This window comes from Zootoca vivipara, chromosome 3, assembly GCF_965207765.1.
Source record: "Zootoca vivipara chromosome 3, rZooViv2.hap1.1, whole genome shotgun sequence".
Taxonomy (NCBI): Eukaryota; Metazoa; Chordata; class Lepidosauria; order Squamata; family Lacertidae; genus Zootoca; species Zootoca vivipara.
The window spans coordinates 74,788,158-74,815,510 of NC_142586.1; the positions used below are offsets into that span (position 1 = coordinate 74,788,158).

At 41.5% G+C, this 27,353-nt stretch overlaps 1 protein-coding gene across 4 annotated transcripts in view; it reads left to right on the forward strand.

The window, feature by feature from the left end:
- Nucleotides 1–14,333: 14,333 nt before the first annotated feature.
- Nucleotides 14,334–27,353, forward strand: part of RYR2 (ryanodine receptor 2) — a 251,063-nt gene continuing 238,043 nt past the window's right edge. For all 4 annotated transcript variants that reach the window (XM_060272866.2, XM_060272867.2, XM_060272868.2 and 1 more), the window contains exon 1: nt 14,334–14,666. In XM_060272866.2, the coding sequence (XP_060128849.2) occupies nt 14,619–14,666 (48 nt within the window). In that variant the 5' untranslated portion in view covers nt 14,334–14,618. The remainder of the gene's footprint in view (nt 14,667–27,353) is intronic.

Sequence of the window (27,353 nt, forward strand, 5' to 3'; positions counted from 1 at the left end):
ATGTATTAGGCTGGCACTGCACATTACACAGTCAGGTCACACTTACCAGCCTCCAGCAGCCTCTTCTCCAATGCAAAGTCATACTGGAAGTGAATTATTTTCAGGGCGCAAATGGCTGGTGGGACTTAAGACCTGTCACATAGCCACCACTTCCCCCTGCTACTCTTCCCATGACCCAACCCCAGTTGTTTTTCCACCGGTTGTGGGTGTCTGCATGTCTCCAAATAATTTGGAGAAATTTCTGCTTTGGGGGTTGGGGGGGGGAAATGCAATGCTATTCTCCTTCCAATGGTGAATTTTAGAACACACAATACTCTAATATATATTATAACCACTTTGTATAAGACTAGCTAATAGAATTTAGAGTGCTTTCCCCAGCAAGGTAGCTCAAAGAGTCATGCGACAGGTTGGTATCTGAAGTGCTTTTTACATATGAATGCTGCACAAAATCTATGCAACAGTGGCAGCAAATAACTTGTGACAGAATTCTATGTTTCTGTGTGGAGTTCCCTCCCAAGATTTGGTCTCGAAATCTTAGTTCATTTCACTTTTTCTAAAACACACACATGCCCACTTCAAAATGTTGCATTCAGTCCATCAGGGAGGAAAATTAGAATTCTAGCCCCAGGCAGATTTTGACATCTGATGCTCTCCTTTGCCTTGAAGAAGTCATTCTGCTTTTCATTCTATTTCCCCAGCTGTTTCATACTAATCAAACTTAGGCCGTTTGTGTTTAGATCAGACCCCACTCTAGTCCACTTTGTGGAATGTGAAAATGTTTCTCAAAAAGATGTGCCCTTCACCTATTTTATTTCCTTCACCCCTTTAATAACTAGAATAGCTAATATTTCCCCTGCCTCTCTTGGATTTTCTTGGTAGCTAGTAATACCTATGGTACCAATCTCTGTCTGGTACAAGCTGTGTCCGAAAACAGCTTTATGCATAAATTGGCATAAGTCACATGTGATTCTCTCTCCCCCCCCCCGAATCAAAAACAAACTTTTGTTGCATTATGTCTGCAAACTTCTTCTGTTGCATTAGCTAGACGTTTTAAACATTGAGATGTTACACTTTCTTATTTAAGTGACTAGAAAACCTTATAATTTAATGGTCTCTAGAGACTGTAGCCGTAGCAGAAACCAGATTTTTATGGTGTAATGTCAAGTCAACATATGTTAATAAGAGTATAATTAGCGCAACATTCCTACTGAGTGTTAAATGCATCAAATGCAAAATTAACACCTGTGAAGAAGGAAACATGCATTTATGCCACTGAGACATTCAATAGTACTGTCTTGGGTTTTAACCTCTTGTGCAAAGGTCTGTGCTGAAATTTTCTGAATATGAAAGGACTAAGCAACAGCATGAAGGGGGCTGAACTGTCACTACATGGAAATCAATAAATCCAGATAAATAAAAGTCAGCGAACTGGATTTACTGACAGAGTGCAGTGAACTTTCTAACATGTTAGATTGTGTATTTCCCTTGACAAAATTTTAGCAGTGTTTCATACATCATGTTACATTTATGAATAAAATGCAAGAGTCTATTAATATGAATTATTTAAAACCGATTGCCCAATTAGATATTGTTACCAAGGAGCTCAGTTCACATGGAATGCTGCAGATCCCCTGGAACTATGTGCCTTTTCTGTGTTCTGTGCAATGAGCACAGGGCCATTGTAAGGCGCCAGAAAAGCAACATTGGTTTAAGATGTCTATATTGTCACACTGCAGTGGTTGTGCATGCGACTAAACCTTCATGTGGACTACATATAAGTACAAGTCTCATAAGCCCCAGAACCTTTGCCATATAACAACATCTAATGCAAGTGGGCACCCTTAGATAACCATTACTTTGTACAGAAGGTTTTCCCATGTAAGTACCTTCCAATGATAATTACATTATGTACCCATTTGTATTCCCTGAGCAAATGCCTCCACTTTTCCCACAGTGGACATGCCAGTCACCTGAAAGCATGCTCCGATGGGCTCAGGAACCCCCTGTGAGCACGATGCATGTCACTATGTAGTGGGAAATACCTGTATTGCAATACCTGCTTACACTCCTCTGCATCTTCTGTCAATGGATTTCATTTCTGTCCAGTGCTGTCTTTAACCAGCTCTCTATTTGTGGGCATATACTTATGCCCACAAGGAACTTCTTACCTGTAGTTGGACACCTCATAGATCTCCAAACCATTCAGCTTTTGGGAATCATCCAGGAAGCTGCTCACCAACTTGGTGGGTTTCTGCAGGAGCAAGACTTCTTCAACCTTCATAGATCCCTTTTCCTTGCCTCCTCTTCCCATCTCCCTGAATATAAGTGGTGTTTGTTATTTTCCTTGAATTAGTCCGGACTAAATGAAATGTTGTTTTTGGAACTCTATCTGAATTGTTATAAGGAATCAAGTGTGAGAGCTAGATTTGGCTTGAGAACCATCTTATCTTCACTGAATCTGTTTGACGTTCTTCAAGAAAGCAGAGGCAATATGCAAGCTGTCTCTGTTTATCTAAAAAGGACCGATCACCTGCTTTATGAATCATTGCCAGAAAACCCAGACCCAGCTGCAACTGTGCTACTGCAGGACATGGTTAAACTCAGGAGATCACTTGCCTTTGCCCTCCCTTCCTCAGGACAGGTAATTATTAGCATCTTACTTTTGTCTTCTATCTTCCCCTGTACTTGGCCAGACTGCTTGTATACAATACAGTATTGAAATTTGAAAGCCTTGTTATGCCTCATTCAGTTCACCAGAGAAAGCTAAGGTATTATATTCCCTTTTTAATTTGAGCTCTATGCATAAATACAAATTTAAGAAGGATGGTTCAACATGCTTCAAATACCTTTGATATTATTCTGCTGAATAATATACTGAATAATAGCTGGCTAGAAGAGCATTTCATAATTAATTTTTCCAAATCAAAGTTATGAAGCATGGATATTTTAAAAATGTATAGTGAAAATCAATTGCCCTAAAGTGTATTGCTTTTACATGCTATACACTTCATGTGCATAGATAATACAATTTATAAGTATTTACATGCTCTGTTGGGATTTTGTATCTTTTCGCTATATATCCTGGTGTGTGCTGAAAACCACAGACAAAACAACTTCAAGTCAGAAAGGAACTCTGGTTAATTAGGGCGATTTGTTTTCCACTGAGGTGTGAACAAAATTCTACTGAGTCTGATTGTCTGAAAGACCCTAATTCCATTTAAATTAGAGATAATCAATGGAAAGTATCATTCAGTAGGGAAAAACCCAATCTATTTTGGTTGACAAGGTAATTACTGAGGTTATATAATCCCCATCTTCCATTAAATTGTGTTTCTTTTTTCCTGTTGGGTATAATCCTTTTTCTGCTTTGGAGCTAGAATTTGTTGTAGCTTTGTTCATTGCTATACAAGTATACAGGAGTGTCAAACCATCCTCAGTAAAGTACTGTACAATGCAATTTCTGCCCAGTACAAAAAGTGGATTATATAAGCAGAAGCCGTAGTAATGTATGCCTGTAGAAAACGTCAACAATTGTAATCTGACATACAGTTCTTCTTAGTAGGTCATAAAGTGGGAATGTGATGTATTTGCTGTATAGCATCTATGGCTAAGACTTCAGACTCATTGGTTAGCTGTAATTCACATATTTGTACACTGGATTGTACCAACAAATATTGCATAGCAAATGTAGCACATTTCCATTTGCTACCCTATTAAGAGGAGCTGTTGTCTCAAACAAAAACTGGTACTAGTTTCTGTGCGCATGTAGCAACAATATTTAAATTGCAACAATATTTTAATTGGTTGGTAGCCCCATCAGCATATAAAATACTAGTGCAGCAAATAAAGTAGAACAGGCATAGGCAAACTCCGGCCCTCCAGATGTTTTGAGACTACAGTTCCCATCATCCCTGACCACTGGTCCTGTTAGCTAGGGATGATGGGAATTGTAGTTCCAAAACATTTGGAGGGCCAAGAAATTGCCTATGCCTAGAAGTACCATGGAATCTATATTTATGTGCAGATGGCGCTGTGGCCACTGTGCCATTTGGGCTTGCCAATCGAAAGGCCAGCGGTTCGAATCCCTGCGACGGGATGAGCTCCCGTTGCTCGGTCCCAGCTCCTGCCAACCTAGCAGTTCAAAAGCCAAAATGCCAAATGCCAAAAAGTGCAAGTAGATAAATAGGTACCGCTCCGGCGGGAAGGTAAACGGCGTTTCCGTGCGCTGCTCTGGTTTTGCCAGAAGTGGCGTAGTCATGCTGGCCACATGGCCTGGAAAAAACTGTCTGCGGAAGCGGACAAATATCCAGCTCCCTCGGCCTGTAAAGCGAGGTGAGCGCCGCAACCCCAGACTGGACTAAATTGTCAGGGGTCCCTTTACCTTTACAGTAATGGTATAAAAGCAACAACAATTTATATAATTCATTTCAAATTGTTTCATACAAATTATCTCAATAATTTTCAGTACACCTTGTAAAGGTCAGTACCGGTATTCCCATGTATGTATCACTGTTTGGGCATTATCCTGAGGTATTAAAATGGTATCATGTTGGCACTGTTTTTGGAACCCACTAATTAATGAAGTCATAAACTTTTGTATAGTTTGTGAAATATGTTGTTGTTGTTGTTTAGTCGTTTAGTCGTGTCCGACTCTTCGTGACCCCATGGACCATAGCACGCCAGGCACTCCTGTCTTGCACTGCCTCCCGCAGTTTGGTCAAACTCATGTTCGTAGCTTCGAGAACACTGTCCAACCATCTTGTCCTCTGTCTTCCCCTTCTCCTAGTGCCCTCAATCTTTCCCAACATCAGGGTCTTTTCCAAGGATTCTTCTCTTCTCATGAGGTGGCCAAAGTATTGGAGCCTCAGCTTCACAATCTGTCCTTCCAGAGAGCACTCAGGGCTGATTTCCTTAAGAATGGATAGGTTTGATCGTCTTGCAGTCCATGGGACTCTCAAGAGTCTCCTCCAGCACCATAATTCAAAAGCATCAATTCTTCGGCGATCACCCTTCTTTATGGTCCAGCTCTCACTTCCATACATCATTACTGGGAAAACCATATCTTTAACTATACGGACCTTTGTAGGCAAGGTGATGTCTCTGCTTTTTCAGATGCTGTCTAGGTTTGTCATTGCTTTTCTCCCAAGAAGCAGGCGTCTTTTAATTTCATGACTGCTGTCACCATCTGCAGTGATCAAGGAGCCCAAGAAAGTAAGATCTTGGTTTTTTTTGATGTTGAGCTTCAGACCATATTTTGCACTCTCCTCTTTCACCCTCATTAAAAGGTTATTTAATTCCTCCTCACTTTCTGCCATTAAGGTTATGTCATCTGCATATCTGAGGTTGTTGATATTTCTTCCGGCAATCTTAATTCCGGCTTGGGATTCATCTAGTCCAGCCTTTCGCATGATGAATTCTGCATATAAGTTAAATAAGCAGGGAGACAATATACAACCTTGTCGTACTCCTTTCCCAATTTTGAACCAATCAGTTGTTCCATATCCAGTTCTAACTGTAGCTTCTTGTCCCACATAGAGATTTCTCAGGAGACAGATGAGGTGATCAGGCACTCCCATTTTTTTAAGAACTTGCCATAGTTTGCTGTGGTCGACACAGTCAAAGGCTTTTGCATAGTCAATGAAGCAGAAGTAGACATTTTTCTGGAACTCTCTAGCTTTCTCCATAATCCAGCGCATGTTTGCTATTTGGTCTCTGGTTCCTCTGCCCTTTCGAAATCCAGCTTGCACTTCTGGGAGTTCTCAGTCCACATACTGCCTAAGCCTGCCTTGTAGAATTTTAAGCATAACCTTGCTAGCGTGTGAAATGAGTGCAATTGTGCGGTAGTTGGAGCATTCTTTGGCACTGCCCTTCTTTGGGATTGGGATGTAGACTGATCTTCTCCAATCCTCTGGCCATTGCTGAGTTTTCCAAACTTGCTGGCATATTGGGTGTAGCACCTTAACAGCATCATCTTTTAAAATTTTAAATATTTTAAAATTGTGAAATATACATTTCTCATTCAATAGCATCTTAACCAATATAGATTAGATGATCCTTGGGTCCCCTTCCAACTCTACAATTCTATGATTCTAAGCACACTCACCTGAGAAACCAAGGTTAACTTTGGGTGAGTAGCACTCGTGGGTGACTGTCTGAAATATCTAGCAAGAATCACCCAGTGTCAATTTAGAATGAGTTTGAGAAGAAGCTGGTTGCTTGGGTACCTCCCCCCCCTCTCCTGCTGCTTGCATATGGGTAAATTTCACAAAAATAATCCTGTCTGCAAACTACAAACCTTGATAATGCAAAAGAAAAGCTGCCCAATTTGTACCTGAATACTGTACAGTCATTTTGGGTTGCTCAAGGCTGAAATCCTTTACTAGAAAGCAAGACCCATTGCATACAGTGGGACTTACTCCTGAGTAAGTATGCTTTGGATTGCAGTGCAAGTAATTAATGCTTTAAACATGATCTTAAACTGCACTTTGTTCAACCATTTATTAATATCAAGACATTATGATCATTCTATAAATAAGTTTTTGGAGAAAATTAGGAATAAAATATGCCATTTATATTAAAATATGAGAGGCTGTCAAACATTTAATGTAGTCTTAGAACAGAGATTCCATATGTGCACACCACTTGCATAAGTCATTAAGAATTTACATTTTGCCAGCCACAGCCTTATAGAGTAAAACCAATAATCCATCTAATTAAGGATTGTCAGTCCTCTCTGGCAGTTGCTATCATGTAGCATTCTTTCCTAGTCCTATAACCAAAGACCCTCTTGAGCTAATGATAGCAGAGATAGGTGCTGTTGAAAAATAGAAAACATGTGTTCTATCAATGACTACAGCTCTTTTAACTCAGTGCAACGAAGGAGGGAAAAGGTCACCCCTGGTTTTCAAAGGTCAGATGGAGTACATCAATCAAGGACAGAAGCGTACAATATTGTATATGGAAGTACAGCTGGAAAATTGCCAAATATTTTGGTGATTTTCTGAACCCAAAAGTGAAAAAACAACTTTTTTATAGAAAGTGTAAGCCAATCATGTATGGAAAGTCTGAACATGTGGCAGCAGTGACCCTTAAAAACAAAAATACGTTTTTAAATACTGATTTTTCCTGGTCATTAAAACACATCATAGATATTCCATTTGAGCTGCCATAATAAAATACTTTTACAGTATTATGAAATGCTTACTGAAGAGTCTGTCTTAACACCAGTAGCAAGTTCCATTCTGTCACTAGACATCTGAAATATATACTCTTTACTTTTCTTCTCTACTCACCTCTCTTTTACCAAACTTCAGGGAAGAGGGATCACTTCAGGATGGGCAAAATGAGTGGAAAAGAATGGAAAACTAAAGAAACTTCCAACCAGAGAAAGTGCTTAATGGCTGAAAGTCCATTTAAATCAATGGGAGTTCTTCCGTTCAGGTCAAATTCAAGAACAATTATGTTTTCCTCTTGATTGGGATCAAAGGTTTCCCATAATTCCATAAGACATAAAATTATGGTAACTAACACACACAGCGCTCAAAACATACTTGAAGATTCATACTGCCTTTATTTCAGGGCATGTTCATAAAGCCATAGTGGTACAGAGTGATCCATTTGAGGCTGGCACAGTCATCTTAATGCTAAGATGACTTTGCTAAGAAGAGTTCACGAAGTGGCTTGAGTGGCAGTTCGTAAACCTGATAACTTTGTCACGTATGAATTTTGCATGTCCAGTATTATTTTGGTTGGAGGGAGCAACTGAACGATCTTGTGGCTTTTGATTCAACGTAACATCTTCTTTGTCCATCATTTATTTGTTCACAAGTGGAACCTGCAACAAAATGTGTAGTGCTGTCTAGAGTGCTGCTGTTCAGTGTTTTGGTCAGCCAACGCTATCTTCCTCCGTAATACTCCATTCCACCACCCTGCCCCCAATAGGTCAGAATTACATGCTCTCTAAGCATGCTCAAAGCTTACTAGATTGTTGGGGGGGGGGAGAGTTGTTTCCCTCCGTTGGGTCCTCTCTCTTTTTCCTGTACTTCTGCAAACTTTGATGTTCCCCCAAGCCTGCTGATACATCCCCCTCCCTCTTGTATGTATGTTGCCTTTTTGGCTGTGTAAGGACCTATATTCATCTCTGAACTTCCGAAATAAGTAGAATGGTGTTTTGCTAGAGCTAAGCACCTAGGGACCAGTCCAATTGAAAGAGAACTGAAATTTAGGTCTAGTTTCAAGTTCTCAAAAATTACAAAGAGGGGAGGGAAATGTTAGAACACACCCATTAAATCAGCAGAGATAGTTTCCTTCTTGATCATTGTCTTGAAGTAACTATATCAAACCCCTAGGATTATCATGTATGCTTTTGTTCTCCTGAACATTTGTGAAGAAAACAGTTTTTTTTCAGGGACGATTTTGGCACATGTACTAGGATTCTCATTTAGAAATACAGGCAATCACTAACAATACACAGCCTTCTGGTTTTGACAGGAAGCAGAAATGGTACTTGGTGATTAATCACATCCCATAAATAATAAACATTAAAACTCTATGAGGTAAGACTCCAGATGAATAATAATTAAACTATAATCTATCTATTTTTTCTGTAATAACACTGAAGAGTTATGAATGTCAATTAGGAAAAATCAAGGTTTGCAGCAGATAATTTTATAACTTTATTATTTTGGATCTTGCTACCAAAGTGGCCAATAAATTTATAGTATTACAAACAATGGGTCCAAATTTTGGATTCCAACTAATATTTTTAGAAATTCATACCAGAATTTCTGGAATTTTCATATAACAAGTTGTTCTGTCATCAAAACTTTGATGTCCTTTACTATATGTTGGTGTGACACAATGGGAACGGCTGCCAGAGGTGGAACCCTTAAAATGCGCATACTTCATAAAAGATTTATTTTTAATTTTGATCTTACTGTTCTTTGCAAAAATCTCAGCAGTCAGAAGTTATACAACTACATTCTAGAACCTATTTAGTTGAGCCCCAAGGTCTGCATACTTTATCAAGTTTATAAACTTTTTATGTTACCAAAAATTTAAAACTTCATCTTGAGAATATAGAATATAGAAGCATAGATGCGATTTTCAAGGCATTAGCACATAGGAAAAAATATTAAACTGAATCCAACGATTAAATTGGAAAGGGTCAGACTTATAATACAAATGATAAACTTTTATTTCATTCTACTTCTAAGAAGCTGCTAAGACTGCAATCCGATACAGCAAGTATAGGGAGCCTTTGGCTCGCTAAATGTTGCTGAACTACACTTGCCATCATCCTTGACCACTGGCCATGCTTACTAGGGCTGATGGGAGTTGTAGTTCAGCAACATCGGGCGAACCAAAGGTTCCCCAACTCCTGCTATACAGTATGCACCTAACTGGAAGTAAGTCCTGTTTAGCATATTAGGAATCATTACTCACCCACGATTGAGGGGGACGGAGCCATACGTCATCAGCAGGGCGTGCGTGCATGCCCCATGCCAGGTGCGCATGATGTGCGCACACCCTGTGACATGCTCAGCAGGACTTACTCCTAAGTAAACATGCATAGAATTGTGCTATAAATATTTCTGTGTAACAAAAAAATTGCATCATCTGCGACGTAAATATAATTTCCTTTAGAGTAGAAAACTCTAATGTTTTTAGTGGAAGTTTTGAGTTTGTAAAAAGAAAATAAAAGATCAGAAGCTGCATATGTAAAACAGCTGATGGAAAAACAGAGAGGCTGATAATGTGATTGAAATGCTGCTGTTCATTAAATAAATGTGTTCTTATTCATGTGAGTACCGTTTAATAGGCCTGGCAGATTCTGAAAGAGCATGATCACAGTCAACAAACATCAGATAATTTTAGAGAACCTCTTGAAGACTGACAAAACTCCCATTCAGTTAAATGACAGTGGGACTTGGTTTGGGTAGTGCTACAAATTTGTGGGTTTTACATTTGCCCACTTATAATCTGCATCAAAGATAAACAATTTACATTTCAAGTGGGAAAAGGATGCACCACAATCCTAAACACTCCATGGTACAACAACAACAACAACAAAGAGTTGTGGTACCTAACTAATTTATTTTGGCATAATTTTTGTGGATGTCCATTTCATCCAGATGCATCTTATGAAGTGGTCTGAGGTACAGGAAAGCTTATGCTGTAACAAATTTCTTAGCTCCATAGCATTACACATTCAATTCCAGAACAAGTTACTTGGAGGGAAGGCCTGATTCTAGTACATATATTGCACTGGCAGCTGGGGAAGGAAAACTGCATGAATACTGTCCCATGTGGAAAGCCTTTTGTGTGAAGTGGTTCCCAGGTAATTCAGGCAATTTTAGCCACATACACACACACCCTTCCTTGTGGTAAGAGTCAAAAAAGGCCTTATATAAGCTTCATTGATTTCAGTTGAACTAAGTGCAATTTAAGTGCCTAAGGATGCATTGCAGCTTAATGGAATGAATCATTTTTTTTCTCAAGGGGGAAGCCAAAGACTGTGCTGTTATGGCTAAAGCAGGATCCCAAGTCTGCCAAGTATGTCATAGCCTTCCGTGTTTGTCCTGTTAACTAGGAGTAGACTTCTGAATCAACATGCGTAGGATTGTGCTGCTACCACTGTAGAGTTTACATTTTCTGCAACCCTAATGGGTACTAGCGGTCTCCCTTTCTGACCTGTCAGTGTTGCCCAAGAATAGCTCTTCCCAGATGTACAGGGGGAAGATGATGATAGCAGGTATAGTATCACTGCATAATTAAAGAAATGTGTGAAAGGACTGGTTTCCTTAATTTAAATTAATAGGAAAGCCATCAAAGATTGGGCTACTCCACTCAAATGTTGCTACTCTCATGGAGAATATATGGTTGAATCAGGGTGATTATGTTTGTCTGCATTCTAGCACTTTATTTTACTCCCACACCTCAATTGCTGGTTAGTTGTCTCAGCTTAGCAGACAGCAACATTACATCCTCACTGTGTTTCCTGTAGAAAATCGCCCGGAACCAATCAAGATTACCTCAGCCAAGAAGTGTAAAAGGAAACCATTATGCAAAACAAAAATGACACCTGATTTTCTACATCTCCTTCATATTTTATTTTTTAGTCAAATAGTGTAAAATAGCTGAAAATGAATCTGAGAAATGGTGTAAGCTAGCTATAGAAATAACTGAAAATAAATACAGTTTTTAAATAACAAGGTCTAAGCATGAAGTGCTGCTTGGATTTTACAGCACAGCATATCCTATTGGTTTAATAGAATTGGTAACAAATGAAGAAATAAGTACTAAGGTCAGAATCAGCCTCCAGTGATTCCTTCTAATTAATTTCCCATGAGAATTATAATGCTTCTCCCATCCCCCCAAACAAACAGAAATCTAATGAGATTAAAAGCAGTTAAATGTGTGGAACAGACAAAGATTCGCATAGAGCAATAAAGGCACACAAGAGAATTAGGCATATATTGTTATAGCAAATTACTAGGTTGATAAAGAGCAAACACAAAAACAAGAATAAAGCTAGATGTCTGAGCTCCAGTAAGCAGTTGGCTGACTTAATAATAATAACAATAATAATAACAATAATAATAATAATAATTTATTTGTACCCTGGGTTTCCCCAGCCACTCTGGGCGGCTTCCAACAAAGATTTAAAATACATTAAAATGTCACACATTAAAAACTTCCCTGAACAGGGCTGCCTTCAGATGTCTTCTAAATGTCAGGTAGTTATTTATCTCTTTGACATCTGATGGGAGGGCATTCCACAGGATGGGTGCCACTACTGAGAAGGCCCTCTGTCTGGTTCCCTGTAACCTCAGTTCTTGCCATGAGGGAATCGCCAAAAGGCCCTCGGCGCTGGACCTCAGTGTCTGGGCAGAATGATGGGGGTGGAGACGCTCATTCAGGTATACTGGGCCGAGGCCATTTAGGGCTTTAAAGGTCAGCACCAACACTTTGAATTGTGCTCGGAAATGTACTGGGAGCCAATGTAGGTCTTTCAGGACTGGTGTTATATGGTCTTGACGGCCGCTCCCAGCCACCTGTCTAGCTTCCGCATTCTGGATTAGTTGTAGTTTCCAGGTCATCTTCAAAGGTAAATGATAAACCCATGATTTGTCATTTTGCACAAAAATCTTCCCAAGCCTTGGTTATACATGCCCAATCCTCATATGAAGGAAAAGTAAATGGGAAAAGATCAAGAGATTCCACTTTCACTTTTGAATCAAACTGTATAGAGTTTAATATCCTGGTTTGTTTTGAACTAACCACAAAACAAACCACAGCTGCTTGAAGTCAAACGTATCATGGAACTGTGATAAGTTAAAAACTGAAAGTGGAAACTTTTGAACTTGTATGTGTGAAGAAGGTGCACGTTATGTTAATTATATGACTTTAAAACAAACACAAACCCTCTTACTGCAGCTGTCATCTGGTTCATGACACGTTTCCAAGGTGTCTCTTGAGGCTGAACAGGTTGTCCATCCCTGACATGAACTGATGATGTTTTCAGCAGATGGACTTCTAATCCTTGCCCCCCAAATGCCCTTGAATGTGCAACATGAAACATAGGTTTTACCCAGCACAGCTATGTACATATTTTCTCAGAAGCAAGTCCTGGTGACTTCAGTGGGCCTTGATTCCAGGTAAGTAGGTATAGGATTGCAGCCACATAATACTAATAGCATTTAGCAATTACATTTCAAGCAGCTCTACAAACGTGGATAACACAAACATTCATGGTTCTGTTGAACTCTGTATAGCACTTTGTTGTAAATTCTTGCAGTTTTTGTTGACTGTGGATACAAATTCAAGTTTACAAGTGGGGATATCGAACCAATTGTGGTGGAGAAGCAGAAGTGAGACTGAACAACTGGCACCTGCTGTCTTAGACACTTAACTTCTGACACATGTTCATGCATGCTTGCATTCACATGTGTGTACATTACACTGGACAGAAAAACAAATATGATTGATGGAGGGGGTGAGTGAGCTCCTTTCTTTGGTCTCCTCACCCACTTCATATTAATTCCTCCACCCATCTGCTCTCCCGATTCAAGGGAGGGAGAAACTTGTGTATTTCCAGATGTTCCTGCACTACAACTCTCACCATCTGCGAACTTTTGCTCCAGGATTGATGAGAGCTGGAATCCAACATCTGGCCACAGGTCCCATATCCCTGTCCTATTTGGAATGGTGGTAGTGATTTCTGCCACTTTTGAAAACGAGTAAATCTCAGAACAAAACTTCAGTTTCCTCTTATAGACAGGAGCCAGTGGGAGAAATTGTCCCAGTGCATGTATGTGTGTTATGCAATCTTTCTAGAGGTGTTGTAAACTGGTGTGTTGATACACTGGTATACAGAGGATATTTATACCACCTTGCAGAGGCGGCTAAGTTACTGTGCCGCTTCCTGTTTTGCCTCCCTCATTCACAGACAATTTAAGGACGCCGAGGGGGAGTGGCACAGGCCTGCAACGTCAGCCGGTCTGCGCCAAACGGGAAAGCGCTCTCTGTGTACACGTGTATGCTTGAGAAGGGCATTCTCCGCACAAAACGGCTTCTCTAGCCGTTCCTGCAGGATGCGCATCGGTTGTGACAAACAGCGTCGGGCAAGGAGGACATCCTGCTTACAGCACGCCCGAAAGGTGCGTGCACCCAGCACTGAATGTACATTACCATGCAGTCGGCGTGTACACACCCTAGACTTCTTGAGACGGCTCTTCTCTCCCCTGCCTGGCAAGGTTCCCCCAAAAGAAGACCTTTTGTGCATTTAACAGCGGCGTGATCAGAAGCCCAACAAACAACAGGCGTGCCCCACTTCAACCAGTGCGGCGACGGGGAAAGCCTCTCCTGCTGCTTTTCTGCCTGCGGAGGACGCAGGAGCCCCGACAGAAGCGGGGAGAGAGCGGCAAGCCTACCAGCCAGTTGCGCGCGGGGGCGTGTACGCGCGTGCATACACATACATATATGCATCTGTCTCCTTTCCCTGCTAACTGGGCTTCCCTCGATAACGAGCCACGCTTGTCCCTCTCGCTCGCTGCCTCTGCACGTCGACATGCAGCTCTTCTCTGCGCCGGGCGGGCCCGTCCTCCCCCGCGCACGGTATGGAGGAGGGAGAGGCCGCGGGAACGCGCGCGCGCACGCCTTGATTGCTTGCCTGGCTGCGCGCGCGAGCCGCCAGAGGGCGGCGCTGCGCCTCAGGTTTCCTTTGCAGAGGGAGCCAGCCGGCTGCAGCATCACCTGCAGTAGCGGGGGAGCCGCCGAGGAGCTCCTCCCCCGCTGCCCCTGTTAATCACAGCTCCCCCCTTCTCCCCTCCACGCACTCTCGCGGAAGGGAACTGAGGCTGGGCTGCCCATCTGCTGCAGAGAGAAAAGCGGCGCCGGCTGGGCTCCGGGCGGTCCCGTCTCACTTTCCTTTCCCCTCCACCACCAGCTCGGCGTGGGAGCCTCTTCTTGCTCAGTTGGCAGCCCTTCTCCCTCCTTCCCCCGCGGCAGTGCCGCCTCCTGCTACTGCCGTCGCACCACCTGCCGACCCCGGGCAACGGAGGCGGCAGCAGCAGCAGCAGCGCCCGGGAGGCGAGCGAGAGCGGCGGCGCAGCGCTATGGCTGAAGCGGGCGAAGGCGAGGACGAGATCCAGTTCCTGCGAACTGTAAGCACCTCGCTTGCCTTGCCTTTCCCCCCTCGCCTCAGTGCGGACGGCGGCGTATTGTTGGTGCTGCTGGTGGGACGCCGGGGAGGGGGCAGACTTTGCGTCCGGCGGCGGGAGGGCGTCGAGGCGGGAGCCTCGTGGGGCAGCGACGGGGGCGGGGGGAGAACGGTGGGGTCCGGCGGGAGGGAGGACACACCGACAGGCGTTTCGCGAGTAGACAAGCTTTGCGTGACGAGCATCCCGAGTACCTTGAGGGGGCCCCCTCCCCTCGCGCCTGTCTCGGAGGTGGGAGGGGGCTGTGGCGGGAACCGGCTGAGGGGTTTCGCCCGGCTCACCTGTGCCTTGGCTGGGTGGGTGGGGGTGTCGTCTCGGGGCAGTTTTTCAGCAAATGAACCTGCCGCAGCACATGCGTTCTGCCGGGTGGGGTGGGATGTTTCGTGGGAAGTTTAATAAATGACAAGTCTGTGGGTTCGGGAATGAGAAATAGCCCCGGTTGACCGCCCCCTTTCCTAGAAGAGGAGCAGTACGCTGAGGAGACGGCTCGGGTGGCCGTGGAAAGGTGCCCCACCGACCTATGTGTGGGCCTGGCGGGGTGGCGAGCAGGGTGCTGTTCGGGGCGGATGGGGAGCAAGGTTCACCCCCCCTCCCCGTGCTTACTCTGCGGTGACGAGGGAATGAGTCGTAGTCAGGCGCTTTTGGTGTGTTTGTCTCTTCTCTTTCTTTCTCCCCCCCCCCCCACTCACCCCTTGGGCATGAGGAACCCTCCCCTTGGGTATGATCTACTGCTAGCAAGTGATCAGGGGCAGGTTATGGGGACTCCCGAGTGAATACCCTTCTCTCTCCCCCCCCCCCGCCCAGCCCACACTCGTTCCTCCCTCCCTCTGATCTGGTTCTGGGTACTGCAGATATGCCACCGAGCAACGTTGCTCAGCCAGAAAGCTGCAACAGTATTATTTCCTGGCAAAAGCAAGCGAGAGGGGCGGGCGGGAGAGAGCGAGGGATGGACTGGAGAGGCATCCAGCTCTTGTCTCTGAAGAATTGTTAGTGATCATGTGTTGGTGGCAGCAGCCCATGTTCTTAAATTGAAAGCATTTCAAACTGCTGAACCATTACTTTCCTGTATATGGTCTTGTGTTAAGACTGCAGTTATGGGTTTTTTTTTTTGGGGGGGGAATAGGTCTCTGGATAATAACTGTTTTTGCTAAGATGTCCCAAGTGATTTTTAGGCAAACAAGCCTAAGCAAGGCTTTTGCAAATGCATTTATATAGTTCTGGGAATAACCTGATTTAGTACTGGATATTTACAGACAATGGAAAGGGTGTGATGTTGCATTGGTTTCATTTTTATATAATCTGGTTGGTATTGAAAAGAGTGGCATACATGAAACTGTGAAAAATAAGGAGAAACAAACCATGCCACTGATATTTTGTTTTGGCTGTCACATTGCTACAGAAATCAGAGGTGCTGATTTGGAAATTTTTGTTTTGCTATATCCTCATTGAGGGATTCCTTGCACGCCTGTCTGTAAATGAATATTTATGTTCCAGCATCATCAGTTTAGTTATTATGAATGTTAACAGTGCAAAAATAAAACAAGAAACTTTTCCTTTTCTAAACATGTCTGTTTATAAGATACTAGATGAAAGCTCAGTAATCAAAAACAAATAACGGATTTACGTAGGTGATGCTGTTTTATTCCCCACTGTTCTCATTGGCCCAAATATTCTGGAAGGCTTATGCAATTACAGGTTTGTTGCAGGTTTAAACCTGAGTGAAAACCATGGAGTTGAATACTTAACAGGGAGACACTAGTAACGTGCATGCTTATGTCTATAGACATATAAAGTAATGTTCAAGCAACAGCGCTTGACAGCAAAAGCGCATTACGTAAAACCACTCTTCTGGTTATATGTGTTGAGCTGGAACTAAAGATCTGGAAATCCCAGCCAGGGATTATCTTTTTAAAATCCTCAGAATGTTTCATTGGTAACATTAATGACCTTCAAGGGGACAAATACAAGCAGTAGGAAGATTTTAATGTAGGATTCCCAGAGGCCTGTGCAAAATGTGAATTCCTAATAGAAAACGAGGGCTCCCTTTGTTCCCTTCTTTAATCTCACAATTTATTTGTTTGTGCCATGGATCAGTTTAACTACAGCACGAAAAAAACATTTGTTGTGCCATGATGCTCTAGTAGTATTAAAATGGCACGTAGCAGCACTGCAATGGCATAAACACATTTTTCTATGACGTAGATCCTATTGTATAATTTTTCAAACTGTTCCAGATGCATTTTTTTATACCTTCAGCATAGTTATGGTTAATGATCCTGGGTTTAAATGCCATCTCACCTGTTGATTCACTGTGTGGCTTTGGATGTGTCCCAAACTGCAGTCTCTTCTTTGCAGAAGAAGACGGGTGGAGCTTGCAGGCCTAGGAATGGCAATGGCTTGTTCTTGTGATGCTAAACCATGGTTCAAGCATTACATCAAAACATGTCAGTGATAAGGGTTTTCCAGAATATTTGAATCTGATTTTTTTTGGGGGGGACTGGGGATTCTCCAAAAATTCTCCAGGGAAAATACCTGGAATTATTGGTTCTCAAACTCCCCCCCCTCCCCATGACCACTTGAAAATGGCTGAGAGTCTTGGTGGACAACTTAATGTTTTTTCTGCCTGCCATAGCAATTGTAGTTCCATAGAAGCCAATGTGTAAATACAATATAAATAATAAATAAAACAAGCAATCAAAACAAAATTAGAAATCAGTATGAATATTCTGTGTGATGGATGTGCCCATCTTCAGCCACAAATCCACAGACACATCATGGAATACTGGAATGAAAGTTGTGGGCCACTGGTGGCCCATGGATCAGTGTTTGGGAATCCCTGCCCTAAATGGATGGAAATCTCATTTAACAAGCTCATTGGACTACTTAGCAGACAAAACTAAAAAGTACACCCTGCTAATCTTCTGCTCCGTATAAACATATCTGGAGGGTTGTCTGGAGAGCCGGACGTATTTGGACTGAAACATTTGAGGGGGAAATTCAGAAAAGCCTCCATGTCAAAAGGATAAAATGGTGTCATGATGTAACAGGTCATACATGGGATGTTTATCTTCCAATATTAATTGACATATGCCCTGTATTTTGCTTATGATTATAAACTATCACTTGTGAATAAATCTTACGAATAAAAATGTGTTAGCTTGAGTTGCAGTGAAATAGTTCTAATTTAGATCATTGTAATTTATATTTTATAGGACTATCATTTTTAGAATGTTCTGAAATGACGGAGGCTACAAGATTATATAGAAGTGGATTCTGTTGAAATAAATGGGACAGTCTATTCAGCAATAACATCCGTCCTAGGCATGCTTTTTCTATACTCTTTTCTCTACATTATAAACATTTCTACTCATAAGTTTTTGGGTTTTTTTTAGTGTGCTTGCTTGGTATGCTTTTGAACAAGATTGCAGGAAGCCATGTCTTATATAAACTGGCTGCCTGAATTTTATAATAATGTGTTCTCTCATTCTTAAAGCAGAAGCTTTTCCATTTTTGACATGTTTTGGAAACATGATTCGAATGGCTATATCTGTATGGAGTTTTCTTTATGCTTATACATTGTAAATTTCCATTTCAGTAAGGTGTAACTTGGAGGCTGCAATCCTGGAGCCCATCAAATTTAGTGGAGTTTGCTTTTGAGTAGACATAGAACTGCACTATATACTGTATTCCTTTTAATTTGTTGAATAACTGAGTTTCTTTTGATAATGGAAGTACAGGGGAGGGAAATGATACTCTAGCCCCCACAGCATCCAAAGATTTGTTTTCTCATAGCAGAATGCAGGATTCACATCTAGCATACTTATACAAAACAACAACAAAACCCCTTCCTCAACTAATGAAAAGCAGGCAATGTCCTCCAATAATTAAATGTAAGATTTATGTTGTTGCTTTCCATTTTGTAAAATTAAACGATTAGTGGTCGGTATATATTTCTATTGGTATGAGGTAGTGAAGTTCTGCTACATATGAAAAACTGCCTACAGGCTAATTTACAAGCAAAGCTTGTGCTTGCGGGTACTTATTATTCTCTAAATGTAACCTCCTGGAAAATACTGCACAAATCTTTGGAAAGACCCTCAAGCTGCTAATATAGTGTGCCCTTTACTGTGACACTGCTGAAGGGATTATCTATGTGGTTTATCTGATGATCTCCTAGTACAGCAATGCTGGAGAAAGTGAACTGTGCGTGCCTCCTAAGGTGCATTTTACTTTCATTCCGGTCATGTGAAAGATAATTCTAAATTGTTTCTTTATATATTGCTGAAGTTTAAATATCAGACTGTAGTCCAGAGAGTTGGGTCATCTTAAACTGTTACTGATTTAAAAATTTAAAATAACTGGGTTTGCCACTTGGTAAATAGTGTGTCCAACTTAGCTTGTGCAGTAGAAAAGAAAAAAATGTATGTCATTAGCTGAGAAACTGCTATGACCTCATAGGATCCTTATTTATTTATTCCTGCTTGTGGGCTCGTGTAAGAATTTGAGAATTAGGGTTCATTAAAAAGCAAAACAAAAACACCTTCTAGCTGTGTTAACCTTAACTTTCATCCAGTTTTCTGGGGTGAAAAACTTTTCATTGTGCACTTTTCATACAGGTACACCTAGAAGTTAGTCATTCTAGTACAGGGGTAGGCAACCTAAGGCCCGTGGGCCGGATCTGGCCCACTTGCCTTCTCAATCCGGCCCACGGACGGTCCGGAAATCAGCGTTTTTACATGAGCAGAATGTGTCCTTTTATTAAAAATGCATCTCTGGGTTATTTGTGGGGCATAGGAATCCGTTCATTCCCCCCCCCCCAAAAATATAGTCCGACCCCCCACAAGGTCTGAGGGACAGTGGGCCGCCCCACAGCTGAAAAAGGTTGCTGACCCCTGTTCTAGTACATTGTCCCAAGCTGTCACCTGAACTATGTCCACAAATTTTAGCCAGTTACCACTTACCACCTTCCTTCTGGAAGCCAAAAACCTGAGGAACAACATACGGGTACTGGAGAAATGCATTGATTTTTTTGCATTGGGATGTGTTTATTACCCCCAGCAGTCCATGGAGGAGTGTGTCTTAGTTCACAGTATTTTCATAATATGTTTTATTTTAAATATAGTTTTGGTTGTTTGTAATTGTTTGTATCTGAAAACAAAAGCCATGGCTTATTCAAGGAAGAGAAATTGTGTTGGTGGGTTGTTGAAGAAACAATGGTGCTGATGGCTAGCCATTAGCCCCTCAATGGAAGTCATCAACCAGGCACAAGGCTCTTCCAGGCCCACTGAGGTTGCCAGGGTAACAGAGAGGCGTGATGTCACCACAGGAAGAGAGCCACATACTGGCTGGCTGGAGAAGCTGTTACAGAGAGAGAGAGAGACAAGGGGATGATGCTTAGGATGTCTCCGAATCCAGTGCTGCACTGCTGGGAAGGACAAGCCCTTCTCAGGATGTAAACCAGGGGTCAGCAAACTTTTTCAGCAGGGGGCTGGTCCACTGTCCCTCAGACCTTGTGGGGGTCCAGACTGTATTTTGAAAATAAAAATGAACGAATTCCTATGTCCCACAAATAACCCAGAGGTGCATTTTAAATGAAAGGACACATTCTACCCTGTTTCTCATATTTTAAGACATACCCATAAAATAAGCCATAGCAGGATTTTTAAGCATTCAAGGAATATAAGCCATACCCTGAAAATAAGACATAGTGATAGGCGCAGCAGCAATGCCGGCCATGGCAGGAGGAGGAGGAAAAATATAAGACATCCCCTGAAAATAAGCCATAGTGTGTTTTTTTGAGGAAAAAATAAATATAAGACATGTCTTATAATATGAGAAACACGGTACTCATGTAAAAATACGCTGATTCCCGGACAATCCACGAGCCGGATTTAGAAGGCGATTGGGCCGGATCCGGCCCCTGGGTCTTAGTTTGCATACCCATGATGTAAACTCTCCCTTCATAATACTTGGGTGTAAATATGTGAGAATAAGCCGTATTTCTAAGACACTGCAGACTCTGCTGCACCTCATTTCCCCCCCAAGGGAACAAAAACTCTGCTTAAGTGCCAAGATCCCTGGGATCTCTTGCTACTGCTTGGCAGATATTGGGGAGGCCTGTAGCAATGTAATGTGATTGAGAAGAGACATGGCAAACTTCAGCTGCAATATTGGGGTGGGGAAATGAAATATTCAGATAAATTGTATTGAGACAGAATATGGAAGGTGATGTAGGTTGCTGAGGGAGATCCCTGGAAGTTGGACAGGGATGCCTTCCAGAAGCAGATACCATTGATGTCGCCTCTGCTTGATTTTGGAGGATTCCCCCTACCTTTTCACAATAGCTCTCTGCATTCAGTAGTGTCCCTGACCTTCAGTGAAGTCTCCCACATTTCCTCCTCTGAATGCCTCTGCGATTTCTTTCTACATCTCAAAACCACGCTCAACATTTTGGCCAGTGGGTAATAGTTCCCAGTACAGTTTGGCCAGTGGGTAATAGTTCCCAGTACTTTTTTTGGCCTGGCGTTTTGGCACCCAAGTGTGATTCTGTGGAATATTTTTTTTCCTTTTAAGTTTTCTATTTTATTAGACTTTGTGACTTTTTTTGGACATTCAAGGCAGTGCCATTCCCAATCAGCCCTTCTCTCTGTATATTATCATTCCCACAAGAGATTTCTCTGTTGATTTGTAGGGGCAAACTGCTGCCAGCAATGTAGCACCCTGTGTGGGGGACCTGTAGTGGATGCCAATTTGCTACTGAGCCAAGCTCGAGGAATTGGTTACTTGAGAGGCAAACTTTACCCTTCTATATCCAGTAGGAGAGCCCCTAGACTACCAGAAATCTGCTCCACACTAACTCTGAGCAGGGACTTCATTGTGGCTGTTTGGTGAAACGGCATCCCTGTTAAGATAGGACTTGTGCTGACCATTTGTACTTTCCAGGAACAATTGAAGACCTTGTTTCTGCAAGCTTTCTCAGCTGCGTTTGGTGGTATTTTGCATTGTTTTTAAACCTATTTTTCATTTTCTCTTATTTCTTTAAAGCTATTTGTAATTGTTTTTATGTAAGTTGCTTTGAGGCTGGTATGGAAAGTGATTCATAAATTAATAAAATAAGGATGTTTATGTTTTTGAACCCTAATTTTTTATTCATTTGTTTTGTAGACCTTCCTTGCTTCACCAATTAAACAAACATGGTAGCTAATTCCCTATATTTATGTATTTATACTGTTTCTTCAATCACTTAAAAATATTACTGGTGGGGAGGATGAATCCCAGTAGGCTAGAATTCAGTAAATGCCCATACCATTGTGATACATTTTGTGTACTTTAAAAAGTTTATTATAGCTACTACTGACTGGAGAAGAACTACACAGCATATAGGTGAGAAGATTTACGGTATATTCCCTGGTGACTAGAGGCATCTGTGTTTGTAAACTCTCTAATCTTGTATGATAATACTGCATCTAATTTTCAAATCTTCAGGAACTGACAGGGAAGATTGGTGTACATGTTTGTTTGTGTAAGAAAGCTTTTCACTTTTTGGTTTACAAGTTTAAGTGCATGTAGTCTAAATGTGACTTCTTTTAAGTGGAGCAATGATGGGAGATTGAGGTTAAAAACAAGTCCTTTTCAGGCATTGGATCTACTTGTATTCAAATAATATGGGGAGCAGGAGCCATGCTGTCTTTCTGGAACGATAGGGCAGTATGGGTGCAGCCTCCAATTACAAATTCAGTGAAGATCAGCTGAGGGTCCTTTGCCAGGAAGCATCCAATCCACCAGCAACTTGGCTGGAAGGGAAAGAAAAATCAGCTGCTTCAGGAGTGTATTCCTTCCTCAAACTCCAGAGCCTTGGAACTACCAGGGAGGACAACAATTAAGGGTTTCAAAGTTCATTGTAGGAAGAAACTTAAATGTTGATGATACTGAAATAGGCTGTAATTAAAGGGAATGAAAGGGAAAATAAGAACCATCTTAAGTATAGCATTCATTTGCACTTTTCTATAAATAGCTGTTTGTTTACAGGCAAATAACTGATTTCTTTGAGGTCAGTGTTGTTCTTTAATGATCTACTTCCACGTTCACAGAAGTGGTGGTTAACGTTTCAGTGAAACACTTGCAGCAGCCGTTGTTCAGCTGGTGTGTTTAACATTTAATAAGTTTGCAATTGCTTTGATCAGGACCTACTTTATGATTTATGGTAGATCTTATTGAAAGGAAGCCAACATTACAGTTCTTGTTAAGGATATGAACTTCGTGATATTCTGGTGGATTAAAGGTATTCAACAGTGCAGTTTTATGCATGTTTGTTTACAAGTAAGTTCCCTGATGTTCAAAGCCACTTACCTCCTAGTCAAGTGCATTGGATTGCAGATAATGGATGGCTTTCAAACAGAATTTTAGTATGGAATCACCATGCCTCATTTGCTCATATGTTACAAATGTTCCACATGATGCCACCCATTTGTAATCCTCTTGTGTTTTCTTAGTACTGCTTCCCTCATTTTTCTTACCACAGCAAGTCCAATTTTTCTGAGGTCAGAGTTGCATAATCTCCATATGCATAGAAAGTCTTAGCGCTAGTCTTCTGCCTTTTTTAGGAGGCATTGTTTGGTAGGACAACCTATTACAGATCAGTACACATTTACAGTGAGCACCATTTTATAACCATATTTTTTAATTTAAAAACCCCTAAATTTCTTTGTGGCTGACTTTTAGAAAAATAGTGCTATCATGTAATTTTTAAAAAAAATATTAGGTATTTCAAAACAGGTACTTTTTGTGGGGCAAGTGGTCCTTGTGCATGCAAACTTTTTGCAGCATTTACATGACATGGCTGGCCTCAAAATGCCAGGCTGCATTCCTTCCCATCCCCATTTAATCTAGATTTACCTTTTCCAGGAAAAATCCAGTAAGTAAAAACCCACTGCAACTGTTTGTAATATTTGTCTGAAAACACCCAAACAAACAAAAATCCCCTTCTCAGTTGCCAAATTTAACAATAAATTATTGTTCCATGAGGCATCCCAAAGTGATTTACAACATACAGGCATGATGCAGAGTTGCATATATGTTGTTGGCATCCATCTGTCTTGAGAGACAATGGAAGAGTAATGTCAAACCACTGGAGAGTTACAGCACCTGCTGTGGCTGTAGAGACCAATACGGGAGAGACATGTTTTATTGCAGCTGGGGCAGATGAAGACATCCAGTTTTGCTACTACATATGCACCATAGTGGGTTCTCTCTCTCTCTCTCTCTGCTCCTCCCAGTGGTCATTTCTTCTTTGGTCACTGCTGTGGATACACACCTTGACCGTTTCCAGGCACTGTAGTTGTTGCGTCCCATGAGGAAACCTGAAATGATTTACAACATACATGCATGATACAGAGTTGTATATATTAGAACAGTTTAAAACAACAACAGTACATACATAAAATCTGCTGATATCATAATGCCATTATACAAATATATGACCAAATTTGGAATGCTGTGTTCAATTCTGGTTGTCTCACCTCAAAATTGATATTGTAGAGTTGGGAAAGGTTCAGTATATGTCAACCAAAATGATCAATAGAACAACTTCCCTATGAAGAAAGATTACAGCATTTGGGGCTTTTTACTTTAGAGAAAAGGGAAGTAAGAGGTGAAAAGGGAAGTAAGAGGTGACATGTTAGAAGTTCATAGAATTATGCATTGCATGGAGAAGATAACACTAGAAGAAGTGGGCAGCCAATGAAGTTGGATGTTGGCAGGTAAAAACACTTGTTCACACAACACATACATAGTTCAACTATGGAACTCAATCCCAATGGTGTGACGGCAACCAACTTGGATGACTGAGCTGGATAGGTCAGTTGGTAGAGCATGAGATTCTTAACCCCAGGGTTGCTCAGAATTTTTTATTCCTAATCCTGCTCAGATGCTGTATGCCCACTTGTGTGGATGGAAAATTGTATGATGAACATCTAGGGAAAGTCAATTGCAAATTTACAAAGTACTGAGATAAGCAATAGAGAACAGATTGGCAGGTGGGTCTGTTATGCCTTCTTCTCTGGGAGATGGGAATGCTTAGCAGAGTTTGATCACCTATGTCCTTCACTACAACTTAGTGAATCTCCCCCCATTTTTTTGTCAGCTAAAGCTGACTTCCATGTTTTCTGTATAGTATTTTAACATATTTGCAACCCTGCAAATATTTTCCCACACCTCTCAGTGTATTTTCTCATCACTTTCCTTATTGCAAAAAGTCTAATCTTTTGTTGTAGTGAGTTTCTTGCTCCAGAGCTCCAAACCAGCTTTAATTGTGCAACCTGAATTTGCCAGTACTGTATATGATTGAATCCCACTCAGAAATAGTGACAGTCTGTAAGTGCCCTTGGGCACAGTGGAACAAACAAATCACAAATCTTTCTACTTTTGATGTCTCTCGTTAAGAGACCTTGCTTGCTGCTCCCAGAAAATGCATTTGTTTTCAGTCAAAAGCTGGCTTTTCATAGGGTTGTTATATAGATACTTTATAATAAGCTGTGTTTATCAATGTGTTTCATATGCACTAGTAAAGTGGAATAGGCTACAGTTACCTTAATCATGTGTTTTAGCAAGAATTCACTGATTTAGTCTAAAACAATATTATCTACAGTCTATTTTAAAACTATATTGCAGTATTATGTGTAACTTACATAGTGTTAAGAAAATGAATGGCCATTTAGTACATCTAAAGGCCATTTAGTACATCTATTATATCTCCCTAGTAGGCAAGGAGGACTATTAGGTAACTTTGTATGTACATATTTCAGGGCCAAAATAGTTAACATCCCCCCCCTCTCCACTGTAGGAGGAGGGCATGTCCATTTTTGATTGTCACACCAGTGCTAGAGGACAGGCTGTTTGACGTGTTTCTCCATGTCATTTCTCTGATAGAAATATTCTCCTCAAAAACAATTAGCCCTGCTGGGGTAAATGATTGCTCACTTGCTGTCTCTCTCCAGGACTAAGAGCATTTCTCTGTGTTTGTGTTTCTGAGGGGATTTCTCTGAGTAAATAGTGGAGTACTTGATAGCTACCAAAAGTGGACTCATTGATTTGCTGCTTCCAAATGTGTGCATGTGTCTAAAGATCCAAGTATGGATCTCTCACATCTGTTTGGTTTTTCACTTTGGTATCTCCAATTGACTGAACTTTTTGTTGCAAATGTCAAGTGACCACCTACCACTTGCTAGAACTTCATGAGCTCAATAATAAAATCCTATCTTGAAAGCTGGCTGGGCTACTCTGTGTGTGTGTGTGTGAGAGAGAGAGAGGGGGGGGGGTTACTGCTTCTAAAAGACAAAATGATTGGCATACAGCAGACCTTTACAGCATATGATCCAACATGTTGCACACAGCGTACCAGTCTTATGCCGTGCCAAGCACTTGACTCTGGTAGGAAAAACAGAATGTCTACTGTGGTCTCTAGTACCTTGCTGGTGGAATGTTTTTGGCTTGGTGAATTACAAATTGTGCACCACACCATTTAAACATACAAAATTTTCAGTTATGAGATGCCTGCAACATTTATGCTTCCCTATCCTTTTTTTTTAATCCCATCAGCTCCAGCTAGCATGGCCATTGGTCAGGGTTGATAAAAATTGGCCTACAACATCTGGAGTGCCACAGGTTCCCCACTTCTTCTCTGCATTGACTGGTGGCAGCTCTCCAGCATTTCAGAAAAGGCAAAGTGCAAACAATGTGAAGCAAAGTCTTAGGGTCAAGCATATTCAGACTAGAAACAACGAACGGAATGATCGAGTGAACGAATGTATGAATATATATAATGAATATGTTACAAAGTCACATTTTTTCTGCGTTAAGGCCACTTCAGAGCTTAGGAAGGAGCAAAACAGAAAGAAAGCTTTCTCCATTTTGGTCAGTTGTGTGTATCTTATATTTATTGAGTAGAATCGTATTTTGCTTTTCAGACTGCAGTTCTCAAAGTGGCTTGCAGGATAACAAACAACAGATGCTCTAAGAACCATGCACTTAAAACACACACACAAAACAGGTCCTGTAGAGCAGGAGCACTCACAGGGCAGTTGGTGTTAGGTGGCCCTGTGGTGGAAGAATGGGTGGTCCAGCTTGAACAGGGAGGTGCCTGGTGCCGTCTTCATCCTCCACTGTATTAAGAGTAACACGTGTTTTCTAATTGTGCTACAACATTGCATAACAAACAGTGTGGGTGACTGAAATATTGAAATTGAAATGTATGTACGGTAAATGTTTATGAAAACACACTTGAGAGTTTTATCTTCGAGTTTTCCTTCCTGAGGTGGGAAGACAACATTTGCTTCCTTTTAAAGAGCCTAATTACAGGTAGGACACACAGGCATGTAACAAAGCCTCAACAACTTCTACTGTGCTGTTGATGATGTTCTAGAAAAGTAATCACAATTTTGGGACACAGTGATATTTAGAGAAATTTGGGGGGGGGGGGTAGGGAAAGGATTAAGCATCCCTCTCCCTGCTATTGTTTTGCTCTAAAAAGGTAGTCTCCTCAGGGTGCTTTTCACAAATGGAGAATGTTAGGGTTTTATCATATATATTTGTGTGTCAGGTTTGCTCCTTAAATTTTACAGAATGCATCTTACCATC